This window comes from Crocodylus siamensis, chromosome 13 (assembly GCF_052110815.1).
Source record: "Crocodylus siamensis isolate JL-2025a chromosome 13, ASM5211081v1, whole genome shotgun sequence".
Lineage (NCBI taxonomy): Eukaryota > Metazoa > Chordata > Crocodylia > Crocodylidae > Crocodylus > Crocodylus siamensis.
In genome coordinates, this window is record NC_143407.1 from 3,436,481 (window position 1) to 3,457,355 (window position 20,875).

The following is a 20,875-nucleotide window of genomic DNA, read 5'->3' on the forward strand; positions in this document are numbered from 1 at the left end:
CACTGCACCCACGAGCATCCTCGCGCTCCTGTCCGTCACTGTCGGGGGAGCGGCGATTGGCTGCGGGGGGTTGTGGGCGGGGCCAGCGAGGCCCGGGAGGGGCGGGGCGAAACCCGCGTGCTGGCGCTGCGTCCGGGCTCGCGTGTGGTCGCCGCGGGGATTTGCACGGAAATAATTATTTCTTCTTTAAAGAGAAAAAACGAAATGAAACCTCGCTGTGGTTCGGTAAGAACTGCGACACACCCCTTCAGTTCTAGCGGGCAGCCGGCTGGGGATCCTCGGTGTGAAGTAAGTCACCTTCTGAGGACGGGGTGGAGGTGACGTAGCGACTTCGAACAACTTGAGACTGCACTGAGCCTGAGAGAGACAAAGAGGGGTGTGCGTGTGCGTGTGCAACACGACACGCTACTCTCTCCATCAAAGGGCACATAGCTATAGGTATGTGCATGTCATTACCTTGGCCTCTCGGTGCAGTCATGTGTTTAGTTTTACATACGTGAAAAGTATGTTGTGCACCCATATAGAGCATTCAGGTATGGTTTTGGATCCCTCCCCCACAAGAAGACTTCTCGCGGTTGCCCTCCTGCCTTCAAGCTGGGCGTAGCGACCCCGAGATAAAGGCAGAGAAGCGGCCGAGTGGGAGCCCCGGTAAGTGCTGCCCTTCTGTGCTCAGCCCCCACATTTTCCAGCGGTGCCCCTCGCTCCCGACCGAAGCCCCCCCGGTACCGAGTGATGCCCCTCACTCCCACCCACAGCCCCCCTGTAGCCAGCCCCTCACTCTCAACCCCCAGCGCCCCATTTCTCACTGGTGCCCCTCACTCCCAACCCGCAGCCTCGCGTGTACCCAGTCATGCCCCTCCCAACCCACAGCCCACATTCCCCGTGCTGCCCCTCACTCTCAACCCACAGCCCCCCATTTCTCACTGACGCCCCTCACTCCCAACTCTCGGCCCCCGCATGTACCCAGCAGAGATTCACGCTATTCCAGTCCTGCACTCCTCTCGCACGAACATCCCACTTCTGTTAACGCCCCCCAGTCCCAACCCGCAACTGCTGGTGCCCGGTGGCCTGGACTGCTCCCCACCTCACCGCCCCAGGAGACCTCAGTCCTGACCTACAGCCCTGCACTGTTCCTGCCACGGGCTTTCCCCATCCCCAGTCCCTGCTGCGGCCCCTGCTCTGCCCAGTTCCCAGCCCCACAAGAGCGATGGGAGGGCAGGGCCCTACTACAGCCATGTGTTGGGCATTGCTGCTGAGCCTGTAGCCTATCTTCTGAGTGTGGGATGGGCCCCCTTCCCCTCCATACTCACCCCTCTGGACTGCGCCGTGGTGGCGAGCGGGTCAGGGAGCATCACCTGCTTTGTGTAGTCAGCCTATCCAATGAATTTCTCAGTCGTCGGGGTAACTCCTCTCCTTGCCTACTGCTGAGCTCCTGCACTGGGAGCTCGCCAAGACTCTCTCTGTATGTGCCTGATTCCCAAGCATGACAACCATGAGCACTGGGTGCAGGAGAACAGAGCATGGACCCAGTGCCCCGTGCTTTGGCTCTCAGGTAAGCCTGAAGGGCTGCTCTATTTTAGCTGACTCCACACTGCTTCCCTCACAGCTGAGCAATACCTGAACCAGCACCCCAGGGCTGGTGGCCTCATACAGGGGTCACAGTGCTCTGCCCGGGAGGGCGGAGGAAGACGTCCCACAGCGCTGTGCCTACTCACTGCCCCAGCGAGCTTGTGTGGTGCGAAGGTGCACAGGAGCTGCGCAAGGGGCAGGCCAGGGGTCCCCGCTGTGAGACGCTGTTCTCCGCCCTGGGCACGGGCTGGAGACAGACCTGCCTGCAGCACCCCCTCCTCCAGCCCCGTCCGAGGCAGGAGCCTGCTCTCCTGGGCATGGCCCCCTGCCCCGAGGAGCCTTGCCCCCGCCCTGGGGCCTTGGCCACCAGGCAGGCAGGGGCCGCGGCCTTCCCAGGGCTCCCCTTGCAGCGGGGCCAGTACATGTGCACAGGAAAAGAGTCAAGGGGCCCAGAAGTGAGGGCTTGAGCCTGCTGGGTCCTGTGGTGTAGTGTGCAGGGCCTGTGGCTGTGGGTGCTGGGTTCGGGTCCAGGTTCCCCCCTTTTGTGGGGAAGCACTGTCCTCTTGCAATGGAGGGGCCTGGAGGGTGCGTGTCAAGGGGCCCAGGCCCGGAGCTGCTTTTATCTCTCCCCAGTAGTCTGGTGGTAAGGGTGCTATGCTTGGTGGCAAAGGTGGTGGGTTCAAATCTTTCCTTGGCTGGAGCTCTCTGGCCAGGGCCTGGGTTACGTGGGGGATGGAGGTGTGGCAGGAAGAGCAAAAGAGTTGCTCTTGAAAAATCAGGTGTTTTTGCTTTTTCTGCCTCTGCACCCCAAAACCAGGCCAACAAAAAACCCTGCGGACACCAGGTGGCTCAGCACTCAAGCCTTGCAGAAACTTGAACCTGCAGCCCCTGCCACCAGTGGCAGTGTCCCGAGCCCTGGGGCTTAAAAGGGACAAGATATCGGCAGCAGAACTCAAACCCACAGTCCCACTCCACCACCCTGCACTGCCAGCCAGCTCTGGCAGACCCTCTCCTCCTGGCCCCTTGACCTGCCACCTGCACTGGGCCCACTGGAGCCCTGGGACAGCCGCGCCACCCCCCCCTTGCCTCAGGGCCCGGGGCAGTGGCACGGGCCCCGGAGCCGCACTGCACTGGGATGCCCCCCCCACCGGCACGGCCTCTACACGTCCCGTGCTGGCCGGGGCGGGGGGCTTCACTGCGAGCGGGGCTCCCCCTGCCCCCGGCAGGGCCCCTCTTTTCCGCCGCGCCGGGGAACCGGGCGGCTCCTGCTGCTGAAACCTGCAGCGACGACGGGCCCGACCCGCGGGCACCCGGCGCCGGAGCCCGGCTCGGGCACACGCGGGGCTGCCAGGGCAGGCGGCCGTGCCCGGGGAGGCAGTTACGTCGCGGGGCAGAGCTCTCCCCCGCCGCCGCGCTGTCACAGCCCCGTGCTGCTGAAACCTGCAGCGACGACCGGCACAACCCGCGCAGCCTGTGCCCTCGGCCCGGCTCCGGCACACGCGGGGCTGCCAGGGCAGGCGGCAGCTGTGTGTCAGGGCTCCGCGGTGCCCGGGGCAGACAGTTATGTCGCGGGGCACAGCCCCCTCACAGCTGCCGGGCTGGCTACGGCCCAGCCCAGCCCCGGCTTTGCCTTCTCCCGCCCCGCACCCTCCGGCCCGGGGCCTCGCCCCCGCCCCGGGGCAACAACAGCGCTCGTGCTCGGAGCCGGGCCTGTGGAGACGACCCGGCTCCGGCGCTCCCCTGCCTGGCACGAGGCAATGGCCGCCGGCCCGGCTCCCGCGCTCGGCTTGAGGGCGGCTGGAGCCGCCCGGTCCCGGCCCGGGCGCAGACAGCGCCTCCCCGAGCCCCTGCCCCGCACCACCTGCGCCCGCCCCGGCGCGCCCGGCTCCCGCACAAAGCGCAGCCCGGGGGGGGCAGCCCGCGCCTGGCCGGGGGCGGGGCTCGCTCCCGTCAGTCAAGGCAAGGCCGCAGCCCGAGCATGCGCGGTAGCGCCGGGGGCCGGCGGCGTCGCCTCGTGCCGGGCGGGAGCGGCGGAGCCGGGTCGTCTCCACAGGCCTGGCGCCGAGCACGGGCGCTGCTGCGGCCCCGGGCCGGGGGGGCCCCGGCGGGAGGGCGCGGGGCGGGGGAAGGCGAAGCCGGGGCTGGGCCGGGCCGTAGCGCGGGGCCCTCCAGCCCGGCAGCTGTTCCGGGGCTTTGGCCCACGACATAACTGTCTGCCCCGGGCACCGCGGAGCCCTGAAACACAGGGCAGCCGCCTGCCCTGGCAGCCCCGCGTGTGCCCGAGCCGGGCCGAGGGCACAGGGCGGCACGCGGGTCGGGCCGGCCGGTCGTTGCTGCGGGTTTCAGCAGCAGAGGCCGCCTCGTTCCCCGGCGCGGCGGAAAAGAGGAGCCCTGGCAGGCAGGGGGAGAGGGGAGGCGAGGCCAGGCCAGGGGTGCGATGTAGCCCACCCCCACAGCAGCCAGTGCAGGGGGGCACAGTGCAGGGCCTCTCCCCATGGGTACTGCGGGCCTGGGTTCAGTTCTGGGTCTCTCTCCTTTTGTGGGGAGGCGCTGTCCTCCTGCAGTGGAGGGCCCTGGCGAGTGCGTGTCAAGGGGCCTAGGCCCAGAGCTGCTTTCAGCCTTCCCCAGTAGGCTGGTGGTAAGGGTGCTACCGTAGGTGGCAAAGGTGGTGGGTTCAAGCCCCACTAGTGACTGGAGCCCTTGGGTTTCTGTGTCTGTAGTGAGTCCCTGGTGCCTGTGATCAGGTGTGGACAAGGAGGTTGACCTGTGTGGTGGTGGTGGTGGTAGGGGAAAGTGAGGTGGGTTGGGAGCTGGGTTGGAGTGGCAAGTGCATGGAAGCAGAATGAGGTAGTGGGGCAAGTGCATGGAAGCAGGATGAGGTAGGGGTGGCAAGTTGAGGGAAGCAGAGGGGGGGGAAACATGGAAAGAAAAGCAGGGGTGGGTTTTTTTGCACTCTAAAACAAGGCCTGATTTTTTTTTTTATTTCTTCTTCCACCCCACCACCCCCTTTCTCCTTAGCCCTCACTCATCACTCCCAGCCTCCCACAACTATCTTTCTCCCTTGCTTTCTACCACACAACCTCTGTCTGTGCACCCTTGGCTACAGGACCATGGGTTCACTGACAATCCAGGACCCCAAGGGCTCCTACCACAGTAAGGGACTTGAACCTACCACCTTTGCCACCTCAGGTGGCACCCTTACCACCAGACTACTGGGGAGAGCTGAAAGCAGTTCCGGGCCTGGTCCCCTTGACACGCACCCTCCAGGCCCCTCCATTGCAAGAGGATGGCACCTCCCCACAAAAGCAGGGAACCTGGACCTGAACCGAGGCCCTCAGCACCCACAGCCACAGGCCCTGCCCGCTGCACTACAGGACCCTGCTTGCTCAGACCTTCACTTCTGGGCCCCTTGACTCTTTCCCTACGCACATGCACTGGCCCCACTGCAAGAGGAGCCCCAGGAGAGCTCTCCTGGGCATGGCCCCCCCTCCCCTAAGGAGCAAGGCTCTACCCCAGCGCAAGGCTCTACCCCAGCGCCTGGTCTGCCCCTTGTGTGGCTCCTGCGCGCCTTAACACGGCACAAGCTTGCTGGGGCAGTGAGCAGCGTCCTGGGCCCGGTGCGGTGACCCCTCCGTGACGACAGCCGTCCTGGGGTGCTGGTCCGTCTGGGTATTGCCCGGCACCCGCCCAGCTCGTGGCCCTTTGCCTTTTGAGGCCCAGAGGCAGCTGGACCTTGGTCTGAGCCAGGCCCTGGGGAGGGTATGTGGGCAGGTGGTCTTCCCTTGGTCCCCACGTATCCGTGCTCTGCGGGACACAGCTGTCCAGCTCCCCGAGGGCAGCCTGAGGCCTCTGCTGCCCGCCAGCCCCAGGTCTCCCCCAGAGCCAGGGGGCCGTGGGGCACAGTGCTGCGAAGCGTGGGCTGGAGGCCTCTGAAGTTGGTGGGGGAGCAATAAGAAAGAGGGAAAAGACTAGAGGCTGGAGAAGATAAAAATGAATGAGAATGAAAATGAAATAAATGACAATGAAAAAGAAATAAAAATGATTTTTTTTTAAAATGATATAATAGCACGATAAAATGGGTTTTGCTCCCTCAAACTCAGCAGCCCCTCAGGGATGACATGGGTAGAGCTGGCTGAAAGCCTGCGGACATTACATTAAACAGGCAAGTGGGGCAGGACCACAGCTGGACTTACAGGACTCACGAAAATCTGGAGGCAGCTGGGGATCCACGCAGTCGGTCTTGCAACGGTGACAATGCAGCTTCCCACTGCCAGGACCCAGCCCTTAGAGAAAAAGCACCCACCCTGCCATCAGAAATAGTAAGACTTGTACTAAAGGTGTTCAGAGAACAAGGTCTGAAACACCTAAAAACACACTTAAAAAAAAAAACAACCTAGAAGCTCATTGGTCTCCACAGCTTTTTATTTTTATTCGGACCATTTTTTCTTTTTAGACAAGCAACAGCTGAACTTCCCCAAATTATCCAAAGCATCACAACTTCACTTGACCTTATACTTTATTTCTTCAAAAAAAAGTGCGTTAACAATTGTAAACCGAAGACTAGGAACCATGTGTTCCACATTCTTTTACCGCTGGTCAAACAGAAGAGGAAATATTTGCATTGCACAAGTAAGAACACAGATTGGATCGGCAGACAGAATGAAAAAGTTCATCCTTCAGCCAGCTCTCAACAGGAAAGGCTGGTGGCCAAATCTCAGCATAGAGAAGCACCAGCCACAAGCTGAAGTTCTTTAGACCATTCATTGTGCAACTATGCAGATCTTAGGCCCACCTGTTGCTACCGATTCGAAGTTGGCCATGCCAACTACCGTTATGATTATTTGGACACAGGACAAGATCTTCATCCCTGTGGAGCTGGAGGTTGAACACTTCCAAATACTCCCGGAGCCTTAACTTACAGATACAAACAGCCTCAAAGTGGCCCCACAAGCTACAAACTAACCACAAACAGAACTCAGCACAAACCTGCATTTCTACGCTAACACCGAGAACTGCTCGACAACCCTACACACTGCCTTCAATCGCATCCATTCTGATCCACTGCTTAACTAGCAAAGCCAAACAACCTGCAAAACCCTTGACTGCTGCATATCAAAATGCACAACTAGCACAAAGCTTCAACCTCCAAGCCAACCTCGGGGCCAACCCAAGACCGAGTGCACGGTGCAATTTGAAGCGTGCGGCTGCTTGCTCCAAATGGGTGTTTGAAAGTGTAGAGAAGCGCTCAACAGTCTCCATCTGTACTCATCTAAGCAGACATTAAACATTCCCCTTCCTCCTGCCCACCCCAACCCACACTTCTTGTTCCTGAACGTTTTTCTCCTGCGTCCGTTCCTTCTTCTCCAGCTGCCCTTCAGGGACCTGCAAGAGTACACAAAACAGAACGGGAGTTGACTGGCAATGAATCCCACACCCCAGTCAAAACAGAGTAAAAAGTAGCTCCTGCTGCCCATCGTACTCTCGAGCTTGGTGTCCTTTAAAAACAAGGGGGATGTGACATATCTCCAGTTTAGTAAAAGAGGACAAGTACCACCCTAGCAGTCACCCGTGTATGACAACAGCAGGACCTACGACAGGAATCCGCTGTACGAGGAGGTCCCAGTGCTCCCACCTTCCACAAGGTGCTGATCACAAGGTCGACAACTTGGGGATGCAACTTGCAGAGAGGACAGACACCGAGTCCAAACTCCCTTACCTTTCCGTCCCTCTGGGCGGGCGGGGGTTTCTTCCCTCCTGAGTGGCTAATGCCTGCCCATCTGCCGTCTTGTCTGCTTCTCCTTCCGGGGGCTTAAAAAAACAGACAGACACCGGATGTAAGGCAGCATGTCAGAGAGCACTTCTCTCCCTCTTTTACTCTCACCCAGATTCACAGTCACTGCGTCCGCGGAAAGCGGGGAGGGCCAGACGTCTGCAGGCCAACATCTGGGCCAGCCAGGAGCAGAGCATGACAGGCCAGGACCATGGACAGAAGTGCTCGGGGGGCACTGTGAACGGTGACCACAACCACGGAAAACCCTGCTGACCGGGCGGTGCTCCCTGCACACAGCTGCGGCTGGGCCCTCAAGCCGGAGACAGCCTGCGACGTGCTGAATGCCAGCTGGCATGTACCAGGCGGTCTCGATCGGGGGCCAAGCTGCCCCGTGGCCAGAAGGGCCGGACAGGACGTGGGGGCCACGCCGCGGAAGCCCCAGAGCCCAGAGGGCTGAAGGAGGCCTCGTCCCCGGGGCGGAGGGCGCAGCCCTGTGTGCAGGGGGCACCTCAGCGCCGGGAGCAGCAGAAGAGGGGAGCAGAGCCCTGGCCCCGAGTTACAGGGCGGACACTGAGCCTCGGGGCCCAGCGCACTCGGGATCCTCCCGGAGCCCGCAGCCTCCCCTGCAGCGTGTGCGCAGCGCCTCCGCCAGCCTCGCCCGGCGCAACGAGACGCGACCTGGGGCCCTGCTTCCCGGCTGCAGGCGGGCGGGGCGCTCGCGGGGAGCACAGGGCCTGCCCCGCGAAGGAGGCAGTGCCCCGCGTGCAGGGGGCGAGCGGCCGGAGGAACACGGCAGCCGCCCCCGGAGCGGCGCTGCCCGCCGCGGCCCCGGGAGGGCGGCTCTGAGCGGGGCCGCGGCCGTGCCCGGCGCGGCCGCCGGAGGGCAGCACCGAGCCGCGCGTCAGGCCTCGGGCCGCAGCGCGGGAGCGCGCCACACGGGGGCAGCGCGGAGCCGGGTTTCGCGCGGAGCGTGGCGGCGCCCGGGGCCGCTTCGTGCGCGCGCGGAGCCGGCGGGGACGCGCCGCGGGGAAGCACCGGCCCCGCACACGGGCGCGTCCTTCCCCCGCGGCGGCCGAGTGCGAGCGGGGCTGGCGGCGCGTGTCGGGGGAGGGAGCTGCGGCATCCTGCGCGGTGATTGGCCGCCGCGTGCGCTCTCGGCCCTGATTGGGCGGACTGCGGCTTCTCCACTGCTTAACCAGGGGCACAGATGCCCAGGGGGCTGCCCTCCCCGGCACGGCCTCTCTGCGCGCAGCGGGCAGCCGGCGCCAGGGACTCGCTGAGGAGCGGGGGCCTGAGGGCTCCGGGTAGGCCAGGGCTTTGCCACCTAGGGTAGCATGCTTACCACCGTAACAACGGGGGAGGCTGAGAGCTGCTCCGGCCGTGGGCCCCTTGAGGCGCACCCGCCGGGCCCCTCCACGGCAGGAGGACGGCGCCTCCCCACAAAAGGGGGAGACCGGGACATGAACCCAGGCCCGCCGCACCCACCGGGGGAGGCCCTGCACCCGCACCACAGGGCCTGGCTGGCTCAGGCCCTCACTTCTGGGCCCCTTGACTTTCCCTGCGCACGCGCACTGGTTTCCACAAAAATCAGTTGGTGACCTTTCACCTAATTGGGGGTTGACCTGCAGTTGACACCAAATGTGACCTCAGGTGACCGCCAAGTTGAACTCTGTGTGACCCCTAGTTCCCCCAAGAATAAGTTGGTGACCTTTCACCTAATTCCTAGTTTCTAGGGTCAGAAGGGCCTTGAGTAGATCATCTAGTCTGACCCCCTGCCATGGCAGGAAAGAGGACTGGGGCAAACGACTGACAGGTGCCCCAGGCGGTCTCGATCGGGGGCCAAGCTGCCCCGTGGCCAGAAGGGCCGGACAGGACGTGGGGGCCACGCCGTCCGCCTCCCGCCGCGGAAGCCCCAGAGCCCAGAGGGCTGAAGGAGGCCTCGTCCCCGGGGCGGGGGGCGCAGCCCTGTGTGCAGGGGGCACCTCAGCGCCGGGAGCAGCAGAAGAGGGGAGCAGAGCCCTGGACCCGAGTTACAGGGCGGTCACTGAGCCTCGGGGCCCAGCGCACTCGGGATCCTCCCGGAGCCCGCAGCCTCCCCTGCAGCGTGTGCGCAGCGCCTCCGCCAGCCTCGCCCGGCGCAACGAGACGCGACCCGGGGCCCTGCTTCCCGGCTGCAGGCCGGGGCGGGGCGCAGAGCAAGGCCCGGGGGCTCGTCTCCAGGGAAATTGGGGGGAGGTTGACTTGCAGCTGACCCCAAATGTGACCTCAGGTGACCCCAAGTTGAGTTCTGTGACCCCTGGTATCCCCAAAAATAAGTTGGTGACCTTTCACCTAATTAGAGGGGGTTTCACCTGCAGTTGACCCCAGATGTGACCTCAGGTGACCCCAAGTCAAACTCTGTGACCCCTGGTTTCCCCACAAATAAGGTGGTGACCTTTTACCTAATTAGGGGGGGTGATCTGTAGTAACCCTATGTTGACCACCCTGTGATGCCGCTTGCCCCAAAAATTGGGCTGTGACTTGAACCCTCTCTGCCCTCCCCCCCCCCCGTACGCTGGGGTTGACCCTGCGTTGGCCTCACAGCACCCCTGCTCCTGCCGTGACGCCGACGTGCCAGCCCTCAGTCTCAGCTGGTCCCCAGGGCAGGGGATGCCGTGCGCTCATCAGCGCGCCGGTCCGCTCCGTTTGTCATGAGCTTGTGAAGACAAGGAGAGGGAGGAGCCGAGTCCAAGGATGGAGCAAGGTCTGGCCTTGACTCCGGTCGTGCCCCGCAAGAAGCCACAGAGAGGCCATTTTAATTCTTCTCTACCATCCAGATGAGAAATATCGCCCAGCACGAACCTTCATCACTAGGAATAATGAGCCCAGGAGGAAAAGACCCAAGAATAAAGGGGGAAGAGCCGAGGAGGAGCAAAAGACTCTGAAGAAAGGAGAGAGACTGAAGAAGAAGGCGAGAAAAGACTCAAGAGGAAAAGGGGGTAGGAAAGACCCACCAAGAAGGGGGCAGAAAGAAGACCCAAGACTAAGTGGGGGCAGCCCCAAGACTGGAGGGGAAACGAGCCGAGGAGGAGGGAAGGATATGTGAAAGGATGAAGGGGGAAGCCCCAAGGATAAGGGGGGGAAGAGCCTGAACAAGGGAAAAGACCCAAGAAGGATGGAGGGGAGAGAGCCCAGGAGAAGAGGGGGAGAAAGAGCCCAGAATGGACGGGGGCGGGGAGCTAGGAAAGAGGCAAAAGCCGCAAAATGAAAGTGGGGAAGAGACCCAAGAAGAAAGGGGAGAGCAAGGATAGGGGGTGGGGGGCAGACAGCCCGGGAGAGGGAGATGAGCTCACTGTGCAGGGGGGAGAGCCACAAAGTCACTACGAAGCGGGGAGCAGATTGAGGGATGGCGGGGCAGGGCAGAAGAGCCGCAAGCACGAAGGGGGAAGAGCCAGGAAGGAGGAACAAGCCCTGGAGCCAGGGGGAGAAGGGCTGGCCCCAAGGAGAAACAGGGGAAGGATGGTTGGGGGGGTGGGAGGGAGGAAAAAAGGGAGGAAAGAGATTGAAGCATCAGGAGGAAATGACCCAAAGAAAAGGGCTGGGGGGAGAGGCAGGAAGAAGGTGGGAAAAGCCCCAAGGAGAACGGAGCAAATGAGCCAAGTATAAAAATGAAGGGAGGAAGAGCCAGGGGGGAGCCCCAAGAACACGGGAGGGCCCCAAGAAGCAGCAGAGAGACATGCCAAAAGTGAAGTGGGGGATGTGAATAGGGAGGGGGGAAACCCAAGAAGGAAGCGGGGAAGAGACTGAAGAACAAGGAGAAAAAGACAGAGGAACAAGGAGAAAGGAAACCCAGGAAAGGGGGAGACTGAAGAATTGGGGGGCGGGGGGGAGGGAGACCCAAGGTGAAAGGGCCAGTTGGGACAAGCCATAAAGAGCCAAGCATAAGGGGAAAAAGCGCCAGGAATAGCGGGGAGACGAGCCCAGGAGAAGGGAGGGGAACACCTAGGAATGGAGGGGGGTGGAGACCTGCAGGAGGAGGAAAGACCCCAAAAGGGGGAAGAGACTGAACAGAGAGGAAAAGTGCAAGCGGGAAGAGTGCAAACAGGAAGCCGGGGGGAGCCCGGGAAGGGGGGACACAAGTCCAGCAGAGGGGCAAGCCTGCAGGGAAGGGCCAAGAGGAAAGGGGCAGAGAGCGGAGCACGAAGGGAAGGGGACCCGCCCAGGGCGGCGCAGGAAGGGGCCACGAGCCGGGAGCGAAGCCGGGGTGAGACCCAGAGTGGGAAGAGCCAGGAGCAGGGACGAGGGTGGAGGGCACGGCCCCCCTGAGCCAGGAGAGAGAGGAAGGAGAGCGGGTCAGTGAACAAGTCACCTTAGAAGTGAAGGGCAGCCGGATTCACAAAGAGGAAAAAATCCCTCCAGGCACCGTTACATCAAACTTTTTGTTGAGCTAACAACTCAAGACATGCTAGGATGATGTGGGCACACCCACCTAAATATCGCTCCAGCCCAGAAATGAAAGGACTTTATTGGGCTACTTGTCTATCCCCGGATATGCCCTTTAGTGTCTTTGTTATGTGTAAAATGTACATGTCTACATTAACAGCAGGGATTCTCCATCATTGGGACACTCATTGAGGCCTGTGTCAGGGGTCACCTACCGCAGGGACTGGAGGAGGAGAGACGGGGGGAAGTCCAGGCAGATGTTTGTATTTTCCAAGTTGGCCGCTGAAAGCCAATGCCAGGATTCCCAGCAAGTTCACTTATCCCTGCGTGCTTGGCCCCGCCAGGTATCACCCACCCCAGTGACCAGCCCACACCTGTGAGTCACCTTGACCTAGACTGCAGGTTGGGGCAGGGGGAGCCCAGGTACCGTCGTCCTGGCACTGGATCTCATAGCTGCCCTTCAGGACATAGCCATCGTTGCATTCAAACCTCACTTTATTGCCACGGTCATACCCAGAGCCATGCCCCTCGAGTTTCCTTCCATTCCAGATCTCTGGGTTTGGGCAGCAGGTCACTAATAATGAAATCATGTTTGACAAAGGGTGTTTCAACTGACTTGCCTCTTCTCCAAGCAAGTAGAGGCAAATCTGGTTGTGGAGGGTGGAGCACAGAGAGTGGGGAAGCAGGAGAAAGACAAGGGAGCGAAAGAAAACAGAGGTGCTGGTCCCCTTTGACTCGGGCCACATGTCCTGCCGCCGTGGCTGATCCTAGACTTCAAAGAGCATGACAGACGGACAGACAGATCAGACCACACAGAACAGCAACTGCACACTCAAAAGCTCTTTCATTCCTGAAGACCCTCCTATTGTACCTGAGCAGTCAGGTCAAAGAGGCAGCAGGATCACCAAGCACGAGGCACCACGAACACCCGAGAGCAGCAGTAATTACCAGGGGACACCTGAAAGGTGCGGCATCTTCCCCACCACCTCCCCCATGTCCTTGCCGTATGGCCTCTTCTTTCCGCATACTGGACGCTGCTGCCAAGTCTGACGGGGAGCTCTTCCTAAGGATGTATTTCTGTACAACAAGTCACCCAACCACAAAACCCGCTCGGGGAGTTTTTCTCCCTCTCTTCCCCAACCAAACATAACTCAATTTATACACTGTGAAATACGGTATTCCAGTTCTAAGGTCACTGGCATTACATGCCAAGGTGAGACCAGAGTGAAACCAGTTACACTGCAGTGTCTGGATCACAAGGCCATTAAGGTCTGCTTCCATTCACAGAATGGAAACCTATTTGGTCTACCAAGGGCAGTTCCTAACAATCAAACCCAGGGCACAATTAAGCACCTGATTAACTGGTGCTTAAAGGAAGAAAATAAAGGGTTGACTTTCTTGTAGAAGTAAGAGGAGAACTGAGCAACAGTTTAGAAAAAATGGCTTTATTCTGTCCATGAGTGACGCTATGCCGCAAAGCAAGGCCATCCCTGCTATACCAGGTGACCTGGTCAATGCCAGAAGGATCAAGAAGACATACAAAAACCTAGAACTCTTGCTTCCAAAATTATACCTTTTATTAGATCAACTGGGAAATCACAAGAAAGCTGTTCTTTTTTGCAAGCTTTCAGAATCAAAGTCTCTTCAGCTGGCTGTGGGAAAAGTATAGATGGTATAAGATGGTAAAATATCCCCCCAGAGAAGAAATAAACTTCATTTTTGCACACAGGGAGCTGAAGATGAAGACAGAGCAAGAAGTGCTAACCATTTCTGATAACTTTTAATTACATGTTAACAACTTGTTTTATGTCAGTTGCATTTCAGGTTTTACAAGCAAGTCTGTGATTTGAGCAATGGTGAGCAGGCTGGGTGCGAAAAAAGCCATCCTCAAGAACCTTGTGTCATTTCTTCGCCGTATGGTCCCCTGCCAAGGTTGATGTTTTGAAGGTCTGCTACTTGAGAAGTCCAATCTAGTTGTACTGATACGTTGTGGACTACTGGCTGAATAAAGGCCTGGGTTTTTATGGTGATGAAAACTAAACTGCAGTCTGAACTTGATCACCATGTGCCCAGGATAAAGAATAATCCTGCGGGTTCCCACCTCGGTGCATTGCAAAGGAAAGGTTGCTTGTCTTAAAAAGATAAAAACAAACTCTCTCCTTTCCCAGATTACAAAAAAATCCAGCTATGGGTAACATTAAATTTACCAGTCAAGGTCATGAACAAGAAATATTATATTCAGGATTGGCTATCCATTGTTTCCTGAAAACAAGCATCTCGCTCCATTTTGTGGGTGTGTTGGGCTTAGTTGTTTGACGTACCCCTCTATGTTCCCGTTTCTTCAAGTTAATTGGCATTTTCACATAACAGGGCTCTCCCATTTGAAGGGAAAAGGAACGCTTTTCACTGCCCATTCTTTCTGTCATCGCTGGACTTCCAAGGTTGATGGTGTCTAAGGTTAGTTGTGCCAAGTGCTGGTTTCAGCTTCTGTCCGTTTGGCCAATTTTCTTTGCAGCTGCTAAATACATTGCTTCCAGGTTAATAAAGTTCCTTAGAAATCTGCTGCGGCAATTATTGCTTCTCATTTTGCTGGCACATCCATGGGGCACGTTTCAGGAAGTCTCACTTCCTTTCTGTCATCAATTCAACAGAGACTGAAATTAGTCGTTACTTGTGGATGGATTTTTTGGGTGGTATCTTTTATTGGACCAAGTGAGAGATGTTAGACAAGGTTTCAGACACAAAGTGCCTTCTTCAAGTAATCCTATGAGAACTAGGGGTTTTACATCCCAAACTGTCTGGTTTTTCTGTTCACTTGGCTAGAGATCCTTTGAGGGCTCAATTCATTTTTTCAGCTTGTTCAGAAGCGGAGGCTACTATGGCATGTGAAATCTTTGTTTCACGCCGATCCCTTGATGTGATCGCTTCATTACAGATCCAGTGAAATCAAGTCCTTGATTGGTTCCCTGTAGGGCTTATTTTTAGTAGGGAAAGCCTCTATCCATTTAGTAATACTGGATTTATACATCAAAAGATGCCTATAGCTGCTTGGGATAGTGGGTGGAGCCCTGGATAATCCATTTCTTTATCAAGGTCCCACAAAATGTTGCCTTAGAACTGGTCATTTCTCCCCGTTTTTAGCTTTTACAGCAACACAGTCTAAACACCCTTGAAAATCTCATGGAATATCTTTGCAATCTGGCCCCTAAGTTGTTTGAGTTGATCTGTCATAGGTGACCTTAATTCCCAAATTTCTTCTCTTCATTTAGCAGAGACAGCCCAACCCAGTAGTTTTCAGGTTTGAGAAAAGGATACCTTTCTTTACAAGATTTTTCTGTCTACTTGTCACCACCTTTGAACTCACACTCCCACACGTCAACTAGATATGAAGTAATTGCAAGTTTATCACAAGAAAGGTGATGTGTGATAAGCTTCTAATTCCTTTAAAACTAGCTATCCCTGCTAAAGGCTGGATTTCTCTCTGGCTGAGAGAATGCCATAACCATTTCAACACTTACTTTCCATCCTTCCCCTTTCAGAGAAGCTGTTGTGGTTTCTTAATCTGTGTTGTAATTCCAGTGTGCTGACTAGGCTTTTCTAGTGCTTTTACTGTTTTTATAAAAGTTTTTTTTTTTCTGTTTGGGATTTTAAAGGCTTTAAAATAGCTGTACATCAGCCACGGCAACCAATGAGCTGCATGGGGAAGTTTCCTCTTTGCCCACTCTCCTATTCAGTAAGTTAAGGCAGAAACTACCTGTTTGGGGTCAGAAAAATAAATACAAACGTTTGCCTCGGGGTGTCCTTTTTTCATGCATGTACAGCTCCAGCCATTTCTGCAGACTGTGCTAAATTTACTGAACAACTTTTTTATGCCGTGTTTGAAGCTGGACCAGGGAGCTGAGCTTGCTCTGCCCTTGCCACCCGGTCTTTAAGTTGCTTTTTCCTGTGGTCAACCCCTGATAATATTCTCATACTTCCCCAAGACAATACAGAGTTTCCAGTAAGACTAGCTGTTGCAGCCTTCTCGAGCCATTGTACAAGCTTCTTGTCATGATTGGGTCCTTTAGGCCTTGAAGGCCGAGAATACTGTTTAGGGGTTTACTGCTTTTGTTAGTGGCTACTGCAACCTTTTCCTTCTCCTTTCCCCCCAGGTTTATTTCCATCTCATCCTAGTCCCTGAGCCTTTTCCACTGCCTCTTGCACTACAGAGATACAGGTGACCTACGCATTACAACTTTTGCTTTGATTTTGGGTGCACAGTTGCAAATAGAAGCTGTTTATAGACCCCTATACAGTTTCTTCTCCCTTCTTTCCCATCACCCATGGATTTATGAATTATGTTATACTAATCACAGCCCCTATATTAATCAGTAATTCATCAGGAAGTAAAGGGATTCTTCAATTTCCCCCTGACAGGCACTGCCAGCTTTCAGTCTTATGAGACATCATCGTTAGCTAAAGTTCCCCCCGTTAAGAGGTTGTGTCATTCTGTATGTAGACTATTTTTTCAAGTTGGATCGATAGCTCAATTTAATATTCGGTGTTGGTCAGTTGTCGACCACGGTCTATCTCCAGAAGAGGTAAAGGACATTGCCACAATATTTCTGTGGTCAATATATCCATTTCCCCTACCATTAAACTACCCTTCGGGGTGAGGAGAATATTCCTCTTTCTCAGTTTCATCTAACCAGGTGTTATACCAATATGGGCCCTTCTTAACCACCTGCTTATAGCTAACAGCAGCCGTGGGGTCAGGTATGTAACGTATTGTCATGGGGATAACATGGCCCCAGGTCGTCTGGACACTTACATCATCCGATCCCGATCCATTTTAAAAATCAGGCTGGTGACTCGCAATTTGCGAGCTCTCACTAGTGGGGCACTCGGAGCTCCGGATTTCAGAGAGGCTGAGCACACAAGTTTTGACATCCCCCGGTGACAAGTAGAGTTGAGAGATAAAGGCATTCAAACACATATTTCTATTTCAACTTGTTCTAATCTGAACTTGACCCCAGACTCCAAGCTAGGTCTTTTTCCTACCTCCACACATGACCATATGGATAATAACATTGTACTGAGCAGCCATCATTCCTGCTTACCCCAACTGCAGGTTGGGACAGGGGGATCCCAGGCCCCATCCTCCCCACACTGGATCTCATAGCTGCCACTCAGGCTGTATCCAGCACTGCATTCCAACATAACCACGTCCCAGGGCTTGTAGAAGGGACCACGACTATCCAGCTTCCTTCCATTCTGGATCTTGGGGTCTGTGCACCGAATCACTGAAAATGAAGTCACAGGAAGCATGAGCTGGAGCACAAAGGCCAGCTTACTTATCAAGGGGTGTTTCTGCTTCAAGAACCTGGTGCCAGTGCTCCACCCTGGCTCCTTGCTAGTCTCTGGGTAGAGAGGGTCGTGCTGAGTTTTACTTAAAACACCCAAGAATTTCATATCCTCCCACCTGAGATCTCTTCTCTCAAGGTTAGAGAATAGGGCTGGCTGCACAGTGCCCTGTGAGGGATCATTTGCTTTGGAATCTGCCCGTTGCACTTGGTCCAAAATCCTCAGATATATTTATGACACTGCTTTGATGGCAAAACCATTACAGGCATTTCTGAACTGGCAAAAGCCCTAGTGCTGACTCAATTACACTGGCAAAAAAGTGGCTCCCACCACCCCTTCCAAAGAAAATAATCTATACTGGGGAAGCCATGTCAGGAAGAGTTGGGTTTTTGGCTATGTAAACTGGCTGTAATTAAATGAAAGTTTAATCTCCCCCGTATGAATTTTGCTGCCCAGGTGAGCCTCTCTTCCTTTTGGCTCCAGGGAAAACTTCTAAGCACACCTTCGCAGAGAGGGAGTGGGAGGCTCCAGGTTCCAGCCGTCGTGCAAGAAATGGACCTCTCTCCGATCAGGGAGTACTCAGCATCACAGAAGTACTCTACAGACATCCCAGGAGTGAAAACCTCCAGGGCCTGGTGGCTGCGCTCTGCATTAGCAATATTAGGAGGAGGAGGACACTCCAGCACTGAAGGGAGAGAAGAAAGTCCAAAGAGAGGCTGTTCAGGCTAATCTGCAAGAAGCAAGTCTCCAGCGCGCACATGGAGACCTTGCATCTAAAGACTGAGACATGCAACCTAACCAGACACAACCTCCCGCTCTCTCTTCATGGGTCTCAGATATGAAGTAGGGGTAATTTGCAGAAGACAGTCTGCCTTCCCCACAGAAGCTGCACACTTTGGGGCCATCCACAGCTTGCATGGGCAAAAGGGTGGCCAGTGGGCAAAACAGCTAGGGCCTTACTCCTTCAGGGGTCTGAGATGTGAAAGCCCCACGTAACAGGGGGAAGAAGGGTGGGGAGTGGAAAGTGGTTTCGCCTCTTCAGATATAATCTGAAATATGCATGTGGTCTGGTAGGGTTTATCTGCCTTCCATACACAGCCTGCTAGACACAGCTCATCATAACAGGACCCGCTTCAGCTGCCCATCAGAGACTCAGGCACACCTACCCTTTTTGCAGTTGGCGATTGGAGGGTCCCACTTGCCTCCAAATTGACACTGAGACTCCGGGGTGCTGGTTGGGACGTAACCATGGTCACAGGCCACTACTATGATGTCCCCAGGTCTGTAGATGTTCTGGAATCCTGTTATTCTTCCATTATCCACGAATAGGTTTTTGCAGCCAACAACTGGAAGTGAAAGTGCAAGGGAGCTGTGAGGCTCAGTCCTTAATCTTTTCAGGCTCAAGGCACTTCTCAGTAGACTTGAAGCACCCCTCAGATAACATCAGCTCTTAGTTTTCACTCTTTTTTTTTTGGACTAGATAAAAATAATGGAGCAATTTGGCTGTTCAAAAAGACCTCAAAAGGGCAGAATGTTTTAGCGCTAGGGGCTGCAATGTGAAAACTCATGTTTGCACACCTAACAGTGATAAGACGCCATAGCACCCTGCTTGAGTATCACTGCTTTAGAGTTTGATCAGGCATCTCCTCTCCTTAGAGTTGTCCTTTTATACCCATTCATACTTCAAGTGCATTTCTACATTATTGCACCTTCTGGCCACCTTTACAGATGGCTGCAGCACCTGCATCGTCCAGCTGCACTGGGGGATAAGGGCGGTGGTCTCCTGGAGCCAGGTGGAGCGCTCCTTCCCGGGAGGGACCTCACCTGTGCACGCCTCACTGGGGGTTGAAGCATGACAGACATGCAGCTGGTGGCTCGTCTCAGGTTCTCTCCCTGTTGTGTGTCCAACCCACCCAGAGGCTCAATGGGCATTAGCAAAGAGATCCCAAACGCACCTGTACAACGAGGGAGGGGACGGCTCCAGGCTCCGGATTCCATACAATGAATGGTCGCCGCCCCAACAAGGGCATAGCCAGGTTTACAGCTGTACAGAAAAACCGATCCTGGGTTGAAGGTGTCCGAGGCCTGGCCACCGGGCTTCCCGTTGGCAATGGAAGGAGGTGGAGGACATCGCGTTGCTAAAAAAGAGGGGAGAGGAGAAGCAAATAATTTCGGTAACAACCATGTATAGGCACAATTACTGCAGCCTGTGTAGCCAGCCCCCAACCAGACTTAACCAAGGGAGCTCAGGCTGCGATCGCAGTGCATCCCTTATAAAAAAAGGGAAAAAATAAAATCCCCCAAACCTCAAGAAGCTTACAACTCCAGCTGAAAAGAAGCAGGGTGAAACAGGTCCACTGAGTAGACCAAGTATTCTCCAGAGCTCAGTGTGGGGTGCCAGAAAGCGTGCATGGGTTCATCTCCCCTTTGATGAGCACTTCATAGGTACGGAGCTCCCAAGAGACCTCAGGGCTCGGGTCAAACCTCCAACCCAATTCCCGCCGAGCTCTGCATTTCAGGGAGGGGGGCAGGGGGTCACCTGTCAGAAATCAGTGCACTAAGGAGACAGGGGTTTCTTGCCCGGGGACCACTTGCAAGCAAGGGCAGTATTTTTACAGTTGTCCACCAGGAAAAGCCTCACTGGCTCATGCAAGCTGTACAGCCATTGCTGTAGTTTGGGTTCCCCAGGTGAGCCCCAGGTTGGGAGGGACATTAAACCAGTGCCCAAGATGGGCTGGGTCTCAATTCGTCAGGGCTCTTCTGAAGTTTTCGCCTCCCGGGAAGCCAAAGATGAGAACAGGGGTTGGGGAAACTTCACAGGCTGGCAAATCTCAGTATTTCCTTCTTCAGCATTTAAAGGTGGTCTTGGGGTGGGGGCTTTTCCTCTCCCCACATACTCACAGCAATGGGATCTCAGCTGACCGGGCAGCCAACTTCAGCTCACTTACTGATTTCACAGCTGGGGACTGGAGGGTCCCATGTGCCCCCAGCTTGGCACTGGGATACCCCGGTGCCCTCCAAGATGTAACCAGGATCACACCCCACTGTCACAGTGTCTCCAGGACTGTAGCTGCGCTTTCTTACAGCTATTCTTCCATTCTGAACCGTGGGGGCTACACAGCCGATAGCTGAAACTAAAGCATAAGAAAACCTGTAGCTGTCGGAGTGCGTGGCACAGTCAGGAGCTTGCCCACAGAGCCATACCCTTTACCCAGCTTCTAGCTTCATTCCCGTACACATTTCCACATCACTACCAGTTGTTGCAGTCCAACTAACCCTGCATCACCCACGCAACGCAGCTGCACTCAGAGGGACTCTGAAAGTCTCGGCTCCAGCTGTGACATGCGTTGGGCAGGAGGCTTACCTCGAGGCTCTCAGTCAAATTCTGTGGTGTCACACACCCAGAAACTTCCCCCAGAAAAGAAATGGCAATGAGCAGAAAAACACAACTTCGCATCGAGGAACAGGCTGCCACCAAGTACCAGACATCATACAGCGAATGGTAAAGCAGTAGCGCGGTTCAGAGCTGTAAGTACCAGCTGTTCCAGTGGAGGAGGAGATTGAGGTCTGGATACTATGGTTCCTTTGGCGATGGAGAGAGGTAAGGGACGTGCCAACAGTGAGACAGGGCAGGGGAAAAATTGCAGGAAAGTCTTAACATAAAAATCCCAACCATGGGAAAAGGCATACAGCCATCTGAATCAAATCACTACAGGCATGACGGAGCCCCCGCTTTGATGCGTTTCTGCCCCAGAAACTCCTTAACCACAG

The 20,875-nt window shown here is 55.9% G+C and overlaps 2 protein-coding genes across 2 annotated transcripts in view; both read right to left on the reverse strand.

The window, feature by feature from the left end:
• Positions 1 to 5,673: 5,673 nt before the first annotated feature.
• Positions 5,674 to 12,351, reverse strand: LOC149853682 (uncharacterized). The gene is made up of 4 exons (XM_090026324.1): positions 12,189 to 12,351; positions 7,451 to 8,526; positions 7,286 to 7,377; positions 5,674 to 6,951 (listed from the first exon to the last, which is right to left on the reverse strand). The coding sequence occupies exons 1-2, from the start codon at positions 12,349 to 12,351 to the stop codon at positions 7,463 to 7,465; spliced, it is 1,227 nt and encodes a 408-aa protein (XP_089882450.1). The 3' UTR covers positions 5,674 to 6,951; positions 7,286 to 7,377; positions 7,451 to 7,462.
• A 969-nt stretch (positions 12,352 to 13,320) lies between these two features.
• The window catches only part of LOC149853683 (complement receptor type 1-like), a 64,120-nt gene continuing 56,565 nt past the window's right edge, over positions 13,321 to 20,875 (reverse strand). The window contains exons 45-50 of the mRNA XM_090026325.1: positions 20,053 to 20,238; positions 19,060 to 19,242; positions 18,271 to 18,450; positions 17,607 to 17,789; positions 16,861 to 17,043; positions 13,321 to 15,140 (exon numbers count right to left, since the gene is read on the reverse strand). Coding sequence (XP_089882451.1) covers positions 15,100 to 15,140; positions 16,861 to 17,043; positions 17,607 to 17,789; positions 18,271 to 18,450; positions 19,060 to 19,242; positions 20,053 to 20,238 — 956 coding nt within the window. The 3' untranslated portion in view covers positions 13,321 to 15,099. The remainder of the gene's footprint in view (positions 15,141 to 16,860; positions 17,044 to 17,606; positions 17,790 to 18,270; positions 18,451 to 19,059; positions 19,243 to 20,052; positions 20,239 to 20,875) is intronic.

Coding starts and splice junctions, on each gene's coding strand:
- LOC149853682 (XM_090026324.1), bottom strand. CDS start 12,351: ATGATTTCATTATTAGTGACCTGCTGCCCAAACCCAGAGATCTGGAAT. Junction 8,527..12,188: donor GATCCAGTGCCAGGACGACG/GTACCTGGGCTC, acceptor CTGGTTAAGCAG/TGGAGAAGCCGCAGTCCGCC.